This window comes from Kogia breviceps, chromosome 18 (assembly GCF_026419965.1).
Source record: "Kogia breviceps isolate mKogBre1 chromosome 18, mKogBre1 haplotype 1, whole genome shotgun sequence".
In the NCBI taxonomy this organism is placed as follows: domain Eukaryota; kingdom Metazoa; phylum Chordata; class Mammalia; order Artiodactyla; family Physeteridae; genus Kogia; species Kogia breviceps.
Window position 1 is genome coordinate 48617396 of NC_081327.1, and position 20361 is coordinate 48637756.

At 47.2% G+C, this 20361-nt stretch overlaps 1 protein-coding gene and 1 non-coding gene across 2 annotated transcripts in view; one reads left to right on the plus strand and one right to left on the minus strand.

The window, feature by feature from the left end:
- The window catches only part of VAT1L (vesicle amine transport 1 like), a 139999-nt gene that overhangs the window by 25415 nt on the left and 94223 nt on the right, over positions 1–20361 (plus strand). The window contains exons 2-3 of the mRNA XM_059045097.2: positions 2523–2652; positions 7619–7834. Coding sequence (XP_058901080.1) covers positions 2523–2652; positions 7619–7834 — 346 coding nt within the window. The remainder of the gene's footprint in view (positions 1–2522; positions 2653–7618; positions 7835–20361) is intronic.
- On the minus strand, positions 6297–6447 carry LOC131745702 (small nucleolar RNA SNORA15). Its single transcript, XR_009332432.1, has one exon. It is a non-coding gene; the product is annotated as a small nucleolar RNA SNORA15 (small nucleolar RNA).

The window sequence follows — 20361 nt, forward strand, 5'->3', positions numbered from 1 at the left end:
CTAAAATGTATCTCACACGTCAGCCTTCTTCTTAACAGAAGATGCAGATATTATTAGTGAACACTTACTATGTACTTGGCACCATTCTTAATGCTTAACTCTTATTAACAACCCCGTGGCATGGGTGCTACCATAGCCCCCATTTCACAGATAAGGAAACTGAGGCTTAGAGAGGTTGAGTAACTGACCCCAGGTTACACAGAGAGAAGTCACGGAATTGAGATTTGTGCCTAGATCTCCCCGAACTCTTAAAAAACTGGCCATATTATTGGAGAACATTTTGGTTAATAAATGACCCTAAGAACTATTAACCATCAAAGCAGGAAACGTGTCCTTGACTCTGAGCCTCCCTTGGCTGCTTTTTAAAAGGAGTTAAGGGACTTCCCTGGTGGCGCAGTGGTTAAGAATCCACCTGCCAGTGCAGGGGAAACAGGTTCGAGCCCTGGTCCGGGAAGATCTCACATGCCGTGAAGCAACTAAGCCCGTGCACCACAGCTACTGAGCCTGCACTCCAGAGCCCGCGAGCCACAGCTACTGAGCCTGCACGCTGCAACTACTGAAGCCCGCACGCCTAGAGACTGTGCTCCGCAACAAGAGAAGCCACCGCAATGAGAAGCCCGCGCAAGACAATGAAGAAGAGCCCCGCTCGCCGCAACTAGAGAAAGCCCTGCGCGCAGCAAGGAAGACCCAATGCAGCCAAAAATAAATAAAATAAATAAATTTTTTAAAAAAAAGAGTTAGTACTCAAACTGGCAGCACATTTTTTTGGATATTCATGAATATTCTTTCGTTCAGTGGATGTTGCTTAAGTCCCTACTGTGTTGCTGTGGACGTCATGTATGCCAGGTATTCTGGAAGCAAAGAAATATGAGGCATGCAGCTGCCTTCAGAAAAGACACATGTTAGAGATATTTCAGTGGGGCAATATGTGAATCTTGCCTCATCTGTGGCCAGAAAAACCTAGAGAAAGGGATGACTCTTGAACCCATCTTTCAAAGAAGTCATCCTCCTTGCCCTTATCCATTCCTCATGGGTGAGACTGATGAGTAGAGACCGGGCGATGTAGGTGAAGTTAGATGCTTCCTTGGCTCCAAAGAGGCCAAGGAAGAAATGGGCCATCTGTGTTTAAGAAAGAGTTCATCTCTTACTTGAAAAAGAAGCTGTGGCCAGACCGAGGAGTTTGGTTTCTATAACCCGTGTCTTTCTTAGATGGCAGCTTATGAAAACAGGCAGTACATTAGAACCACAGCTGGTGGGAAGAAATACATGTTGAGTGAGGTCTGTGTTCCCACTTGATTAGTTCATGGGTGTTAAGTGCACTTCCCAGTTGTAGCCCTTGAAAAAAATCCAACAGTTCGCAGCATTGGTAACATCATTAGAATCAAGTATGGGTTTTCCAAGGCAATGACTTTGGTATAGTTCAATGATAACTTTCTTATTTCAAAAGTAATATGCTTGTAGAAAATGCCTAATGACTTCTCTCAGCCAGAGATAATTAAAGTGTTTGAAATGAACCCTCCAGGCTTCCCATGCCCAGTGGTCCATCACTCTGACCTGTCTTCTTCGAGTCACCCTCCTGTAGCTGGACCCCATGTGGTCTCTTAATGGCTCATAGTCACCATTATGGGTACCGTTTATGGCTCGGCGCTCATGCAAGTCCATGGGATGGTTGAGGTGTGACGGTTGTTTTGAGACCTTTCAGGTTCGGTCTTTTTTCTCTTTGTTTTCCATAGAATGGCGGATGGCCATTGTGTCTGGCTGCTTTCCATGTGTCTTCTTATAACCTCTTCCTAGTATATTTTTCACCCTTGATTAACTGCTAGAACAGCTAATGACCAGGCTGGTTAATACATATATTGTTTTTTTAAAAAAACAAAAAATAAAAATAAATAAATTAAAACAAAACAAAACACTTCTCTAGTTGCAGTGAGCGGGGGCTACTCTTCGTTGCGGTGCGCGGGCTTCTCATTGGGTGGCTTCTCTTGTTGCAAAGCACGGGCTCTAGGCGCGTAGGCTTCAGTGGTTGTGGAACTCAGGCTCAGTAGTTGTGGCTCGTGGGCTCTAGAGCGCAGGCTCAGTAGTTGTGGCGCATGGGCTTCATTGCACCGTGGCATGTGGGATCTTCCCGGACCAGGGCTCGAACCCATGTCCCCTGCATTGGCAGGAGGATTCTTAACCACTGCGCCGTCAGGGAAGCCCCAATACATACTTTTAAAATAAGAGTAAGGAGGCTCTGAGTGGGAGCAAAGGGACCCTCTGTTGAATTAGAGCGTGAACTCTGCAATTACCACTTGAAGGGCCGGGAAAGCATTCGTTGTCTAGAAAGATCACTGCTTTACTTTACTGGTGACAGCTGGCTAAGTGACATTACTATGAGGCATGTTTCGTCAGAAAATTTAAAAAGAAAGGAGAGAGGAATTGGAGAGCAGGGGAGGGAGGGAATGGGAAGGACGGAAGAGTCAGGCCAGTGCTTTCTTTCGGATCTCATTGTGAATTTCTTTGTTCATGTCTGCTGTTCACAGTGGTTTAAACTTCATTGACTTGATGGTGCGACAAGGGAATATCGACAACCCTCCGAAGACCCCCCTGGTGCCCGGATTCGAATGTTCTGGGATTGTTGAAGCCCTGGGGGACAGCGTTAAAGGATTCGAGGTAATGTTCTGACTTCTGACTGAAAGGATGATATCTTTCTGGCGTCCATTAAGATAATAAAAGAGTATATGCAAAATGTGTTCGAAATAATCTGTAACGTGCCTTATTGTTATTTTCTCCTTATTTGGGTTTATTAACAGTGGTTATAAATGATAGGACTTTCCAAGCGTCTCACGCGTTTCCCGTGTACCGTCCTGTCGCTCCTGGCAACAGTCTGGTGAAGGGGCCGGGGAAACCTTAGCATCCCCTTTATTCATTTCATACTGTTATCAATAAGATTTAAATGAATACAGCTATGAATTTGGCCTTGGATTAACCAAGTGTACATCCCTCCTCTCTCTCCCCGTGGCTCTCATTTCCCCATCACTTCAGGCTCAAAAGTCAATTTCAAAACGCAAAAGTTGGGGAGAAGTAGCCTCTGTACTTTATCATTGGGTTCCATTAAACCATCTACTTAGCTGATGCATCTAAGTGATCATTTGTAAATCGTTATTTCAGACACTGGGAAAGTGGCATTTTTGGATGAATATTTTAAAGCCAAAGGGGAAAGGTAACTGACAATGAGACAGAATTGACTATGGGTTGGTGTCTTGGGGAGTAGGGCAAGGGATAAACAGGGTTATTCTATTATTCTGACTACTTTTGTACATGTTCAAAATTCCGCATAATAAAAATATTTTTAATCGCTGAAAAGATGTATGACCCTTCCTACCATTATCATGCAAATCAAGTAGGACCTTGTCTATAAAAGCTGAAAAACTACGGGCAAATCAACTGCACAAAATTGCGGTAGTTTGGAGCAAGGAAAAACAGCGGAAATCAGGCATAAGAGCTCTCGCTCGACTTTAAGTGCTTCCCATGGAGAGATGAAGGGACCTCACATTTGAGAATCCACCATAACCAGAAACATGGGGCAGTTACTGTTTTTCAGCCTGCAAGGTAAATACTGTTATTATCCCCTTAGAGATGAAGTTTGGAAGGGTTCAGTCATTTCCATGCGGTCAGAAAGAGACTAAGTAGTAGCTGAAGCTGGATTCAAATCACCAGAGCCCTTTACTCTTCCTGCAATCCCACGCTCTTTAGCCCCGCTCCCCACCTGCAACGGTCGGCCGACAGCTAATACAGGAAGAAAAGCCCTACGCAAGGGCAGCCGAAGCGCCCTTGGAATTGGTGTTGAGCCCGCTCGGCTGTCAGTGCCTCGGAGCCTCGAGATGCTGTGAAAATGTCCATATGCCTCCAACTCATTATGATGAACGTCTGGAAATCTCATCCTGCTCATTCCGTCTTTTTGTCCGTGGTTTCCAGACAACATGGCAGCAAAACGCTGGGAGAGAAGTAAATGCGCTTCTTCTTTTCTTTCCTATGACTTTACATTTTCTGAGCCCAGGTGAGCAATCGGACCTCGGCTGGCAGCACCCCCTCTCCCTGAAAGTGCTGCACGTAAAGCTCTGGGATCTGCTCTCCGCTGCCCCACGTGGTCCCAAAGGAAAAGATCATACCGTGCGCGCTATTAATCTTGAGCACTGGATGAATCACCCATCCTTTTAGACTGTAACAGCAGATAAGGATGTTGTTGGCCTTAGTTTAGAGGGAGGAGTCACTGTGCTTGATTATAGGTATTGTTTCCCTTCTCTGTGATCTTTCTTCTGTTAGTTAGCGCTGACTTGCTATTGTCAAACCGATCCATCACCCCCTCCACCCTCCTCCAGTACCTTCAGCTGCACAAACAAATAAAAGTAGCCACCTACAGCTTTCCAGTCAGGGTGTGATTTGGGAGAAAACCAACACTCATAGGCCCTCTATAATTCTGACTTAAAATTTGCAATCATGTTGGAGATGGAATTCCACACGGCGACACACTGAATCGCTCTCTTGGCTTGATGGATTGCACGGGAGCCTTGAAAAGTTGTTGCCAGAGGCTCAGCAGTAAAGGAATAATGTGGGCTCAGTCGCCCAGGACTAATTGCGTTTTTTTAAACAGAATCAAGTAATGAGGTGAATCGGATGTTTAAAAAAAAAAAAAAAGGTTCCCCACCGCTGGACTCTGAGACTGCGGCTGCTGATCTGATGGCTGAACCTCTTTTTGCCGTTTTGACAGTGAAACAAGAGGTCTGGAGCGGTCAGCCCTGCTGGGACGGCACAACCATCGCTGTCAGGGTGGTTGAATACCCTTTCCATACACTCCGTTGACACTGGAGGCCGTCAGCTACTCTGTGGTGTTATGGATCTTTGGGTTTGCATGATTCTGTGCAAAAGAGGATGCCAGCGTTAGACCCTAGAGATCCTCTGGTCCAAGCTAGGGCATCTGAGATGATATTCCTGACATCATCATTTGGTTTTTAATGCTTCCAGGTATTGGGACACTCACTGCCAATGAGACAGCCTCTCCTATCCATCAGTTTCTTCATTAGACAGCTGTTCCTCTGCTTCATGAAACTCAGTGGGTCGATATTTAGCTTTTGATCATTCATCTGTGAATTCCATGAGATAAGGAACCAATCTGTTCTTTTTTTTTTTTTTTTTTTTTTTTTTGCGGTACGCGGGCATCTCACCGTTGCGGCCTCTCCCGCTGTGGAGCACAGGCTCCAGACGCGCAGGCTCAGTGGCCATGGCTCACTGGCCCAGCCGCTCCGCGGCATGTGGGATCTTCCCAGACCGGGGCACGAACCCGCATCCCCTGCATCGGCAGGCGGACTCCCAACCACTGCGCCACCAGGGAAGCCCCAATCTGTTCTTTTAAGAGTTAGCATTAACTGTTCTTTCCTCGTTTTACATGCACCGTGCCAAGTGGACTGCATGCATATTATGTCATTTAGTCTCCATAAGGACCTGTTCCTAATATTATACCCATTTAAAAGCTGAGAAAACTGATATTTAAAGAGTTAGACTAATATTCCCAGACTTGGTAGGTTCCCCTGTTGCACACCCTTATATAAATGTATGTCTTCTTTGTAGCACTTAGGTGTAATGAATTAACTATTTGTATCTGGAGTCAGCCTACCTAGATTCACAACCCAGTACAGCTACTCTTTGGCTACATGACTTTGGGCATGTGCTTTCATCTCTCCTTGCCTCAGTTTAAGTGTCTGTAAAACCTATGATCATTCATCTGTAATATGGGGCTGTAACAAAACCCATCTCATAGGAGGCTTTTGTTGTTGTTTTTGAGCAGGGGTGAAAGAGAAATCCTAAACTAGAAAGAAAATAAAGCAGTGGAGTCAATCATAAAAATATATATACACTGAAACACACATATATGAAAGCCGTTAATTTACTGAGAAATCACTGTGACCACAGCAATTTGAATATTGCATTTAAAAGTTATAGTATAGGGCTTCCCTGGTGGCGCAGTGGTTGGGAGTCCGCCTGCCGATGCAGGGGACGCGGGTTCGTGCCCCGGTCCGGGAGGATCCCACGTGCCGCGGAGCGGCTGGGCCCGTGAGCCATGGCCGCTGAGCCTGTGCGTCCGGAGCCTGTGCTCCGCAACGGGAGAGGCCACAACAGTGAGGCCCGCATACCACAAAAAAAAAAAAAAAAAAAAAAAAAAAAAAAAAAGTTATAGTATAAGCAACTAACATCAAATAGAAGAATGGTTCAATTGAACTAGCACTTGGCAGCTCATGTAAGCTATCAGTGATAGTTTACTTTGTATTTACCTTTAATAATGATATGCTATGAAAAAAACTTAGCACATGATTATACCCACTTTAAAGGGAAGACTGCTTTTCTTCTTTTTTCTGAATGGTCTCTGGCTATGTAAACCACTGTTAAAAAAAACACAGTATTCAGCCCTGCCTCATGTAATCATGAGGTAAAGCACGTGACAGCCTTAGGACAATGTCTGCCACATAATACGTGTGCAATAAACGTTAGTTGTTATTCCTCACACACGACGGCATTCTCCTATTTCACTCTAAGCCTGGTTGCTCTTGTTCAATCTCTTGCACTTGGATTTACATGGCTCCTCTGATGGACCACGTTTCACATCCGATGTAATTGGTAATCCACTGATGCAAATACCACAATGAACTAACCTGGCAGGGAATCTATATGCGGTGGGAGAGAACAGCCGAGAGTAGATTTGACTCCTAGCCCCTTTGACCTTCCCAGTTCCCCAACAGGGAGATTAGATGAGAGGTTGAATCAGTAATATGACCTTCCAACATTAACATTCCACGGCATGTGATGTGATGCACGTTGTTCCGATATTTATGCTCCAGAAGAGGGGTAGAGTCCCTGGCTTCCATGGCCCCTGCGAAGCTTGCACAGATGGACTTCAAGAGCATCCACAGGGACTTCCCTGGTGGTCCAGTGGTTAAGAATCCACCTCCCAAGGCAGAGGACACCGGTTCGATCCCTGGTCGGGGAACTAAGATCCCACATGCCACGGGGCAACTAAGCCCGCGTGCGGCAACTACTGAGCCTGTGCACACTGGAGCCCACGTGCCACAACTAGAGAGAAGCCCACGTGTCACAACTAGAGAGAAGCCCATGTGCCACAATGAAGAGCTCATGTGTCACAACTAGAGAGAAGCCCGCGTGCCACAACTAGAGAAGCCCGCGTGCCACAACTAGAGAGAAGCCCGCGTGCCACAACTAGAGAGAAGCCCGCGTGCCACAACTAGAGAGAAGCCCGCGTGTCACAACTAGAGAGAAGCCCGCGTGTCACAATGAAGAGCTCGCGTGCTGCAATGAAAGATCCCGCCTGCTGCGACTAAGTCTCGACACAGCCAATAAATAAATAAATAATGGGGAAAAATGGTTTCTCATTTAAAAAACAGAAAAAAAAGCATCCACAAATGCCTTGAAAGGCAGGTGAGGTGAGGGTGTGCATATTTGAGGGTTTTGGGTTTCTTATTTTTCTGGGAAGGACTCTATAGCTTTCATCAGATTCTTAAGAATATTTGAGAAATCTCTCAGAAAAGATTAAGAAGCCTCCACTAACTCTGTGCTTCCCTACTCCCAGATCGGGGACCGTGTCATGGCATTTGTCAACTACAATGCCTGGGCAGAGGTGGTCTGCACACCAGTGGAGTTCGTCTACAAGGTCCCAGATGGCATGAGCTTCTCCGAGGCTGCTGCATTCCCTGTGAACTTTGTCACAGCCTACATGATGCTCTTTGAAGTCGCCAACCTCCGAGAAGGGATGTCTGTGCTCGTACACTCTGCTGGCGGCGGCGTGGTAAGTGGGCTGCTGGTGAGTCCTCCTCCCCAAGGTCAGAATGGAGAAAGTGGAGTGATACCCAGTCGATGACGAGATCCCTGTGGGAGCTGTGTCCATTCACAGGGATCATTGCTATGGTTCGGGTGAAGCTCACACGGACGGTGGAATTGGTACAGATGACTGCATTGTGGGGTAGGATGAGCCTCAGAGATGCTTTCCCTGGAGTGTGGAAAGGTCTCCACGATGGTGTGTTAGGACTCAGTGTGTCTCAGAGATGGATTCTGTAGAGAAGCACTCTCATTCTTGGTATCTCAGTGAGCTGTTCAACGTCAATCATTGTGAGACGCTTCATAATAAGTCATGTACTACTAACATTATCTGAAACACCAAAATGGCGGATGATTTACTTCTTCAATAAGTTGCCATGAATTCGTGATACTTCCCATAGTAACGGCATCCTTATTCATTTGTGTTCTGATATATTTTCTTGAGTGGGAGAGAGGTAGACAGAGATTGTCCTAGCACAACAGGAACTACACTTTAATCTAAGTCTACCCATGAGAGTGGTTGCTTACGTGAATGTCATCTGTAAGGTGTGTTTTTGACAAGGGGGAAAGTAACGGAAATTAAAATCGTTGCTCTGGAGCTAAGGGATGGCAGAGATTTCTTCCATGGTTTGGATGGGTCTCGGTACCAGTCACTCCATATGTATTGCAGAGCTGTCCTGTGGCAAGCACTGTGTTCTCATCATGGTCTACTGGGGTTGGAGGAGAACTCTTTGAGAGTAGGAGACATTACTCACTAATTCAACAATTACGTATCGAATACATACTATGCCTTGGACTTTATGGGGATAGAGATTAAAAAGAGAAGGTCCAGATACACCATCCAGTTATGTGGTGTGAAAGGTTCTTGGTGTTGGGGATTCTGTGGTTTGATGAACTCAGAGATGAACTCTTAGGTTCGGTGTATCTTGATGTTTTCACTGGAGGTTCTACTAACGTTGATTTTTTTTTTTTTTTTTATCTTGGCTTTCTACAACTACCAAAACCCTACATAGTGTAAAGCACATTTCCGGTTTTCCTTTCCAAGAAGACAAGCTCACATACAAAAATGTGAAGGCAAAGACGTGAAACTTTAGCAATGCTTTAAGAGGGGTGTCGTCAATCACTTTAGCAAATGTGCCGATGTCCTTTGACCATGAGTGAAGATACAATAAAAGTTAAAATATCCCTCAGCAAAGAAACGGGTTTTGGTGCCACTGAATCTATGAACAGCAGGCAGGCCATTTGGCCTATGCTGGCGTTTATGAGCTCCGTGTTCTCAGCATACAAAGCGTGAGAGGCCTGTTTTCATACTCTCAACACAAGCGCCAGGCTTTACAATGGGGCTGGGCTCCGTTCTGCTGAGAGTCCATGTTGAAACATTGGCACTGATGACGTTTCGTTTCATGTTTTGATTTTGTTTGTTTGTTTGAGTTCGTTCTTGGAACCAGGAGAGATGTATCAGGGACATGGGTCTCACAAGAGAGAAAAAAAAGTCTTGGAAAATAACAAAAGTTCTTATCATGCCTTGTTCTAAGCTCACAGACAGTACAACAGTAAGGAATAAAATGTGAAAGAGATGAAGGAACAGGGGAAAAGGGACAGTGAGGGTAGGGAACTAAGTTGCTGCATGCAATGCAGGCTTTGATGTGCTAAAGCTCTGTTGAAGGCTCTTGCTTCCTAATAGTGAGTTGTGCGAAGAGAAAAATGATCAGTCACGTGCACTAATGTTCATTTGATGGAAATAAACCAGTTATTAGGAAAACCATAACTAGTACTGGGTTTTAAGACTGGGGGAATCCTTCCCTGTGGTTTCTCATAAGAAATGTATGCTGACAAGCAATGAACATCCATCAACAAAACAGTTATAATAAATGCAGTTTCTGTGATGCTTTTGCTTATGGTGTGCTTGTAATGTAGTCTAATAGCACGGAAGTAATGCAACATTTAGCAAAAGCAAATACCCTAGGCCAAAAAGGATGTGGTCTGGGCTTAATCCATGGACGGTTGAAGGGTGTGGTTGGACTGCCCAGCTCTGGGGTGGGTGTGTCTCCTTAGACAACGTTTTTCCAACCGAGATTGCTAAGTGGTGCGCAGCACGGGGTTCAGGGTTTCCGTGAGAGGAGAGTTTTCTGGCCAAGTGCATAAGCGCGTATGTGAGCGCTCAAGCAAGCTGAGGTGGAGTTGACACTGTCTTACAAAACCCGACAGGTTCTAAAGGGGGCCCAGACCACTTCACCACCCCACGGTGGAAAGACCAGCGAGTCGCCCCCGGGCAGAACTAGACCCCTCCCAAGAAGACCACCAGCCATGGCTCGCACGATGGGGGGAACTCCCGGGGGAGTACTTTTTATGCATTATCTGGGATACCCTGGAGAGGTGTGGAGCTGCTTCCCATCACTGCTGGATAAGTCTGGCGTGGTTGCTGTGGTAGGCAGGAGGATTCCCTTCCCCCCAACCCCCCCACCCGGACATCTATGTCCTAATCCCTTGCATGGCAAAAGGAATTGTGCAGATGTGATTAAGGAAAGGACCTTGAGGTGGAGAGACCATCCTGGATTATCCGGGTGGGTCCGATGTACCCACAAGGGTCCTAAAAGATGGAAGAGGGAGGGAAGAGGGTCTGAAAGAGATTCAGAGATGTTACCCTGCTGGCTTTAATGATGGAGGAAGAGACCATAAGCCAAGACATGTGGGCAGTCTCCATATGCTGAAAGAGATAAGGAAAGGGATTCTCCCCTGGAGCTTCCAGAAGGAACACAGCCCTGCTAAAACCTTGATTTTAGCCGAGTGAAACCCATTTTGGGGAATTCCCTGGCGGTCCTGTGGTTAGGATTCTAAGATTCCACTGCAGGGGGCCCGGGTTCGATCCCTGGTCAGGGAACTAAGATTCCACAAGCCACGCAGCATGGCCAGAAGACAGAAAAAACAAAAAAACATTTTGGACTTCTGATCTCCAGAACTGTAATATAATACATCTGTATATAATGTAATACAGATTACATTCTTACTTATCCTATTACAGTATAAAACTCTAATAGAATACATTGGTTTTGTTAGTTTGCTTTCAGCCATGGACTCGGTGGTAATTTGTTGCAGTAGCAATAGAAAACGAATACAGCCACTTTCTCTGGGCTGCCTCCCTTCCCAATGTGGAAAGCCCACAGAGGCCTGAAGAAAACACAAGTAACAAGTGACAGAACTAGGATTCACACCTAATCTGGCTGATTCTAAAATCTATTCTCTTTCCACTTGACAACCCAATCATTCATTCCTTCATTTATTCATTCATTCAATATATATCTGTTCATCTTCTACCTCAGTGCCAACTACAGACATTTCAAAGAGCCAAAGACTATGGCCTGGGTACATGTTTCCTAATTTGATGATGATGACAAAGAAAGTTCAACCTAATTAGGATAAAGTTTCCTAAACTGAGTTCATATAAAGTGTGCAGTTGTAATGGCACCAAGACTTCTGTCTGATTTTTATCAAAGGCTGTGATGGGAAATTTGCAGATAGGAAGGGAGAAATGCCAGCCTAAACTGTAATATGGAAGGAAACTTGAATATATTATAGGAAAATAATTCAATCCAGAGCCAGTCACTTTCTCACTGGAATTGCCCAAGTGTCAACACTGCTCTGTCACATCTCTGAAGACATTGTTGATTTCCTCTGACAGTAGCACGGCCAGATGGTGTAAGACAATGACGCCACTAATGGAATCTTGAGAACCTGGTTGAAGATTCCTTACAATCTCATAAAGGAAAAGTAAGAAGATGCATAAGCAAGTGGGGTTCCTGTCAAGAACCTCCTTAGAGGGTTTCGCTGCCAATCCCATGAACAAGCTACCATGACTTTGAGCATCTTAACTGGGGGTGTGCTCCATTTCTGGAGAATAACCTTACTGTTACTGTGTGGATATTTGCATCCATGTCTGACATTTGATGCTTTCTGGGCTTTCAGAGCCCTCTGACCTTTTCCATCATCTCATCTGAACAGAGAGCACAGAGATGGTCCACATATCTTGGAAAGGAAAGCAGAATTTAACTTTCAGACACAGTTAAATGGCCACTACTCAATTATTAAATTCTATTCATTATGGATGGGGCATTTCCCAGTGTCATTCAAATTGCCTCCAAGGAGATACCACCGAGGGAGGGCCAGAATCTACAGGGGTGCATCATGAGCCCCGCCCCCGCGACCCTATATAAGGGCTCATGCGTTGGGGGTCCTTCCTGAATGGCTTAACCATACATCATTAACCATACACCATTCTAACACGAAACTGGAAAAGCATGTTTCCATGAGTAGGAATCCGTGGTGTGGTGGAGGAATGGGGCATATTGGAGAGTCATTCCATGTCAGCAGAAAAGACACGGCCATCTGCAAAATCACTAGAGGAGAACAGTTTGTTGAAAACAAAACCATTGCTGATCATGAACAGCACCAACATCTACCCAGCTACTCAAGTGAGCAACCCCCAAATCATGGCTACGTCTTCGTCAAGATGCCTCACGTCTGAAATCCTGTGATTCACTGCTGCCACATCATAAATGCAGTAAACATTTGCGACTCAAAAGCTGTCGCGAGCCATTTCTGATGTTCTGGAAAAGTTATTTGCTGAGCTAAGGAGGGCCCCATCATTGAGTTAATCTCAGAAAAATACTCCTTCCTAGGGATCTTGTGAATTGCAGTCTAGTAAGCAATCTTTGGCAGTCTAGCTCACGCCATCCCACATTCTGAATAGCTGCATATTCTTCTGAGGTTTCTGTCTGCGTGCAGCGTGCATTCTTAATTGAACGTGGCCTCCCCTTCACGGCCCTGTGGCCGTCTCACCGCCCCCCATCGTCCCATGGTACGGCCGTGCTCAGCCTGTGCCCTTCAGCACTCCAAGCAGGGGCGCATGCCTGAGATCCCAGAGCTGGAAGGAGACACAGACACCACGCTTTGCTGCACACTAGCCGTTGGCAACGTTATTCACCTGGCCCTCATAACAAGCCTCCCCGCGGGAGAGTGCGTGGCAGTGAAGAGTTCACAAGATCATGAGCTCTAGAGCCAGACTGCCTGGGCTGAACCCCAGCTCCATCTTGCCAGCCCCTCTGAGGCTCTACTTCCTCATTTGTGAAGGGGGGCGACAGCAGGGCTAGCCTCAGGCGGCCCTTGTGCGCTTGCAGCAGGACTTGCACACGATGAACACCCAGTGAAAACGAGCTGTTCTCATTTCCCAGATCCAGGATTTCAGTGTTGTTCCCAAGGCTGCGACGTCCATTAGGAGAAGAGGTCAAATGTGAACTTAAAACCCAGCGCCAGGAGCTCCCAATCCAGCGTTCCTGAGGCTGCCCCACAGCAGCGGCCTCGGAACCGCCTGCACCTCCCGTCCTGTCTCCTGCCTGCCCCACCCGGTGCCCTGGGCAAGAGCGTCTTCACTATAGCGAGACCTCCTGGTCCCCAGGGGCCTGCAACGCTAGGAAACAGAGCCTCCGAAAACGTAAAGAGGACAAAGTGCCTCTGTCATATCCTCCATGAATAATCCACGAGACGAGGATTAACTGCCTCCCGGCATCAGCAGGCAGGGCTGTGGCCTGGGGACTCCTTGGAATGGTTAAGACCCTTATGCCATAACTGCTCCCACCAGGTAACAGGCCCTCGCCCTCCCAAACGTCAAAGATGCTGCAGAGACGTGTCATGGACCAGGGCCCCGCCTCCCTGCTTCCAGAAACCTCTGATGCTGGCAGCCAGTGCCTGACTCCTCACAAGTCAGCCATATGCCTTAGGTTAAGAACAAATATATCTAAAAACATTTCTTCCAAGCCAGGTTGGTCTACGTCCGCAAAAGCCTCACGTGATCTTTACTCTGTTTGCTTTTAACTCCTTTGCAGTAAGTCATGAGTGAGCCAAAGAAACTATCTTTATTACAAATATAAAGGTTAAATTAGGCCTCTGAGACAGGATTCATTCGCTCAATATTTGTTGAACATATGTATCAGCCCATGAGGGAATAAAAGCTAAAACAGATGGAGTCCAGTGATCTCCACACACTGTCTAGGAGGTAGATACTATTACTTCCCCATTTTAACAGAGGACACGGAGACGCAGAGAGGTTAAGTTACTTGCTTCAGGTCACACAACCATGGAGAGGGTGAACTGGCATGTGAACTTGGGTCTCTTTGAATACAGAGCCCACGATTTTAAGTACTGGGAGGCCATGCTCCGAGAAACCGTGCTCTGCTTAGAAGGGAGAGGAATGGATTCCACGCTCTGGGTTTTGTTGGTGAGCTTCCCTCCCTGGGAGCTGAGGACAAGCTGGGGTTACTCAGGAGAGCTGAGCTGTCTTCAGGAGGACGGGAGCATCTTCTGTGGACAAGACCGTCCTTTCTAAGAGGCAGGCAGATTCAGCGCTGGAGCTGCCCTTGACGTTAACCCTCCAGCTGGAAACAAGCCCGAGGTTGCCACGTCCGTGAAGGCGGGGGCGGTGCGATCTCGTCATCCTGCATCCTGAGCACGGAGCCCACTGCCCAGCACACTGGGGTTACCTGATACACGTTTGTAGAGGAAATGGAGGAAGAACGGGGCCAAAAGGCAGCATTCAAGTTAATTATGACGACAGTGTAGACCTTAAGGACCCAGGTTCCGAAGTCAGAGCTGGTTTTCATCCTAGCTTCTCTATTGTCCAGGTGAGATACCTTGAACAAGTACTTTAACTTCATTGGATCTTGTTTCTTCATCTGTTAAAAATGGGTATAAAACCTATCTCAGTTTTCGTATGGTGATTTAAAAGAGATTATGGGGGCTTCCCTGGCGGCGCGGTGGTTAAGGATCTGCCTGCCAACGCAGGGGACACGGGTTCGAGCCCTGGTCCGGGAAGGTCCCGTATGCCCCGGAGCAACTGAGCCCGTGAGCCACAACTACTGAGCCTGTGCTCTAGAGCCCGTGAGCCACAACCACTGAGCCCACGTGCCACAGCTACTGAGCATGCGCGCCCAGAGCCCGTGCTCTGCAGCAAGGGAAGCCACCGCAATGAGCCCGCGCACCGCAACGAGGAACAGACCCCGCTCACCGCAACCAGAGAAAGCCCGCATCCGGCAACGAAGACCCAACGCAGCCAAAAATAAATAAATAAATTAATTTAAACAGAAAGAGGATTATGGAATGGGCATGGCAAGCTAGCTGGCATAGAGGAAACTCAAGTGTCAGCTGCTGTTATTACTATTACTATTATCATCATATTCTCATCTATCTGGTTAGAAAATATTACGCACTGCCACTCTGGCACTTAGAGCCGGAAGCAAGAGAGCAGCAAACAGGACAGTCAGTTGGTGGCTGGTTGCTGAACTTGGAGCAAGGGGCAGAGAAAGCCGACCTCAGCATCCTTTGTTGACCGTCTCTGACGGGAGGCTGCACAATGATCTCATGAAGTAGTGGGGTTGTCACAGAGGCCCCTTTCCAAACATCACTTCCCTAAAACGCCTAAGACATAATTAGACTTTAAGAAGATTTACCTCCATAGTTCCAGGCCCTGGACATGTGCCAAGGACTCCAAATACACAGACTAGACTTTGCAGAGTTTATATAACCCCAGGGACACACCCCAAAGGCCACAGTTGCTTTTCCGAATATTACCGCCCATATTAGGGTGAAAAAAAAAATCAGTTCAGCTGGGAAAGAATGAGATGTGTAGCAAGAAGCAGCCTCGTCTGTTCTCATGGGTGCCCACCAGGCTGTGAGCCATGGTCCTGGGTACTCTACCCACCCCAGCTGGGCCCTGGGCCCTCTCATGGTGCCCTTCCTGCAGCTCGCAGCTCACTCCGTGAGAAGCTCGACAGAATCCCCCACTCATGCCCTGTTCAAAATGTGCTCCGGCTCCTCAGCGGTGTGGCCGGATCCACAGAGGAACACTCAACCCCACCTTTCCTCACACAACCTGGAGTCCTCCTCCCACCCCACCCCCATTCCCCGCCCCCCCACCAAACTTGGTCATTATCCCCCTCCCTCCCCACCCCTAGCCCCTGTCTCTGTCTCTCATCTCTCTCATCTCTCTTTGCTTGGCTCTCTTTCTATCTCTTTGTCTATCTTTCTGTCTGTTTCCCTGTCTGTATCTCTGTCTCTTGCTCCTTGCTTTCTCTTCCTCTGTATCTTTCTGTCTCTCTTCTGCCCTCTCCTTTCTCTTCTTCCTCCCTTGCTTTTATCGTTTTTCTCTTTCCTTCCCTCCTTCCTTCCCTCCCTCCCTTTCTCTCTCTCTGTCTTTCTTCATCTATCTAGTCCGAGCCCTGAGGACAATTGCGTTAGTCTCTGGGTATATAAGAATGAGCAACATAGGCCTGATCCCACCATCCTGAAGGCTGAAGTCTTGTGAATGTAACACATATTTACCAGGGCCACATGAATCATCAGTGGCAGTGGTGATAGCTACTAATGGGGGAGGGGATGGCGCCGTGACTGCAGCACAAGGGACCTAAGCAGCTGGTCTAGGGGATCAGAGATGACTGTACCTAGGAACTAAACTAGAACTGGTATTTAAGGGTGAGGAGGAGCTGAGGAGGTGAAAAGGGTAAAGGGGGGAGGGGAAGGGGGCTAGGAGAATGGGCAATAATGTGGAACCCGGGTACCTTCAAGAAGCTGGCCAGAGGGTGGCAAGAGAGGAGAAGAATAGAGAAAAAAGGGGACAGCAAGGGGCGGGCAGGTGAGTAAACACAGAGCAGCCATGTTGACAGTTTTATCCTTATCCTTATCCTAAAAGCCATGCGGAGTCATCAGAGGGTTTTGAGCAGAGATTGAACTCATGGTTGACATTTGTATAAGATCCTGTGTTGCTGAAGGGTGAATCGATTGGAGCAGGTCAGTGTGGGAGCTGGGTGATTGAGGGATGGCTGTGTTCCAGAGTGTCCTTCAACTTCTCTCATTAGAGCAATTACAGTCCTGGATGCCTGAATGCCAGATGTTCAGGCATCCAGGACTCTCTCCTTTGGTCTGACAGCATCACAGTGCAACCATGGATAAGCCCTTTTCCATCCTGTGCCTTAGGTTTTTCTGTAGAATAAGGTAGACCAGATGTCTCTTCTGTAAAGTGAGAGGGTCAACCTTTCTTTAGTAAAATGCGATGGACCCGATGGTTGCTAAGGCCCCGTCCACCTTCCTTGGTGATCCTGTGCTTTCTTGTGACGCTGCCAGTCCTCATCTCCTAGACGAAAACCTCCTTACCTAGCACTCTCCTCACCAGTACCAACTCCCCCCACCATGCGCTCCCACCATCATCCCCTTCTTTAAATGTTTAGAGTCAAGAGAGATAGTCAACCGTTGTTAAGCATTCAGTCTTTGGAACAGACTTCCTGAGTTTGACTCCTGATTTCTCTGGCTTATTACTCAGCTGCGCTTTAGTTTCCTCATGTGTGATATAGTTATTATACTTACCTCATAGTATTAGGAGGCTTGAATGAATCAATATGTGCAAAACATTTAAACAGTGCCTGAACCTAGTAAGTACTCAAAAAATGTTACCTAATAAAACGAGTGGATGCTGTGACGTGCCATCTAGTACGCCCTTAGGACTGAGGTGCTCATTTCCCGAGATGGCAGGAGCACTGCCTACTGATGGCTCATGGCTGTAACCCTCCCCAGTAATAGTCCCAAGCGGAAGGGAGCTGCCTTGCTCAAGGTTTCTGCCCCTTGCTGGGGCAGCCCCCATCTGATCACTGTCGAATGCACGGCTACAGAAGCCCCGTCCCCTTGCCTCAACAGAGGTCGCTCTGAAGGGCCAGCGCATCTTTGGAGCTCCTTAAGGGACTGATTGGAGCGTCTCGTGCAGCTGCACTACAGCTCTACCTCTCTGTCCGCCCAGTTCTGCTTCCCTCCCTGCTTTGCAGATGTTGTTCCTGAGAGTACTTCCCAGTAAACATTCTGCGTGCAGGTCTCCTCTAAAAAGTCCTTTTCCAGAGAACCTGGCCTACGGCAATTATCGTGATGACCCTTAGGATTATCGTCATCGTATCTGTAGCCCACGAAAACCCGCTTGCCTACCTGGGCCACTGGTCGAATTTCCAGTGACGGCCGTCCTTTGGACCTTGCTTCCCAGCCCTATGCTTAGTTCTGGAAGCTTATCTTCTTTTTTCTGAGAATCATTCCTGTTGTCTAGAACTCTGCCGAGTGCCCAGAATGAGCTTATTAGTGCTAATGGGTTGAATAAGTGTGTGGGCAAAGGAGCGGGTGAATATTTGCTTTTTCCTAAACCATTTGGGCTCCACTTGATATTAGTAAACCCAGGATATATGCCAGACGAGACATCAGAATAACTTCACAATATGGCCCTGAGCTGGGTAAACCGGGCCCTGGGCTTTAGGCTCCTATGGTGGGGTTTGCTTTCAGTATCAAGAAGAGAGAAATAAAGCTATTCTGGGCTCAGCTTATAGAAGAGAAGCTCAAATAAAAGATTAAAGGTGTATTTCTCTTTATTTTGACAAGCTACTAAACCCCCAGGACCTTGGTTTCTTCATCTTCATAATGAGGATGAAAGTGTTGATATGAATAGTCAGTGAGTTAATTCATATGGAACTGTGGTTTTTCTTGGGTCCCACCCCAGACCTACTATGGAATCAGAAACTCTGGGATGGGAGCCAACACTCTGTGTTGTAACAAGTCCACCAGGAGCCTCCAGTGCGTGCTCAGGTTTGAGAAGCAGTGAGGCAGAGATCTTGCAGCAGAGCCTGGCACTCAGAAGCTCACTAGGAATTAGATGTCATTGTCATGTGTGTGGTAGAGCTCTGTAATGGGTAATGCACACGAAATGGCATGCATTAAAGAAGGTATTAGTTAGCATTCATTTCTATCTTCTGTGTTAGTATACGTTGCTTTAGGTTTATTAGGACACAGAGGCTTAGATTCCTTGAAATCCAACCTTCAGCAGTTTACTGGATGATCTCAACCAAGGTGCTTCATCTAAGTCTCAATTTCCTTGGGTATAAAATTCACATCATAGCGAATGCTGTGTTAATGGTTTGAGCTAATGGTTGACTTTTAAATCCACATAGCTCACTCCAGGTTTGCGATTGCTCTTCCTAAGCTTGCTGTGTAGATAACGAGATAATGGAATCCTTAACACAATGCCAGCTCCAAGTGACAGCGCAGTAAATGGTGCCTGTGATCCTGTGCAAATCATGCCCTACCTCAGAGAGAAGAAGTAATGGAATAATTATCCTGTATGCATTTTTGTGTTTGCTAATAAAAGCAGATGTGCAACCCAGCTTATTGTAATGAGGAGGAGGGAGTTCCTCATAAAATGGTACCCATCTGTGTCACATGGAAATGAGCGGCTATTTTCAAAATCTCACAGCTGTGAACTCTTCCACTTTTGAGCTTTTCTCATGCCCAGCCTCTCGGGCTGCGTGCCCAGCTGGTGGAAGGGCTGACTTCTTGATAGAGGAGGAAGTTTGTGGTCTGAGAATGTCAGGAACACACTTTAGTGTAAAAGGACAAGCAAAACAACCCACAAGGAGTACCTGGACGCTAAGGACGCTATTTATCCTCGTCGGTTTCATTGCTTGCTTTGTGTCTGTAAAATCGGTCTGGCATTCATAGCCTGCAACTCCACCTAGAGCAGGCATTCAGATTCGTGTGCGTCAGAGAACATACAGACAGCAGGTTCTGACCAAATACACAGCCACCTAGGAAGGAATATGTCTGCTCATGTGGTTAGGTTACATTAGCCCTCTGGCCTTGGCGGACGTGGGTTCAGATCCTGGCCCTGCTATTCGCTCATTGTATAACCCGGGGCACATTTCTTAACTTTTCCAAGTCTCATTCTTCTCATTTGTAAAATGAGAGGACTCACTGAATGTATACGAGTAGTCAACACAGCACATGACACCCACTTCGCTATTTTTAATTGTACTACCAGCAATGACGTCAGACCGCCCAGCATGGATTTAAGGAGACAGATATTCGAATCACATAGGCACTCTTGCTTGTGCACTTTTTTCCTGCCCTGTCCATCCTCAGGTTAAACTGGGTTTACAATAACTTCAGTCCCAAACCTGGAGCGAGCCACATGGATTTAAAAGTTAACCATTAACTCAAAGCCCTCCTGCATGACAATGACACATTCCCCCCCCCACCCCGAGCACTTCTAAATGCTCACATGTAGCTCTGACGTCAGCCGGCTCGGCGGCAGCGCCCCTTTGATTCCCTCCTTGCTGATCCACTGCACGCGACAGATTGTCACCCCCACCAACGGTGGCGGTCTTGGGGGCAGTGGAGGGACACACAGCTGCCCCGTGTTCTCTCTGATAAATGTCTGGGCCACGGTCAGGCTGTGTCAGGTGCACAGGGACGCCATGAATGTCAGAGAGCCGACAGAAAGTTCCATCGGGCCATCAGCCTGTCTCCTGAACACCCTGCTTTTTAGAGCTGGAGCTTCATTGTTCTGACAAGGAGATGACTTGCTTGGTGACTGGAAGAGCCTGGAGTCTGCTTCCTTGGGAGGTAACAGTCTTGGGCTCAGCCTAGGGT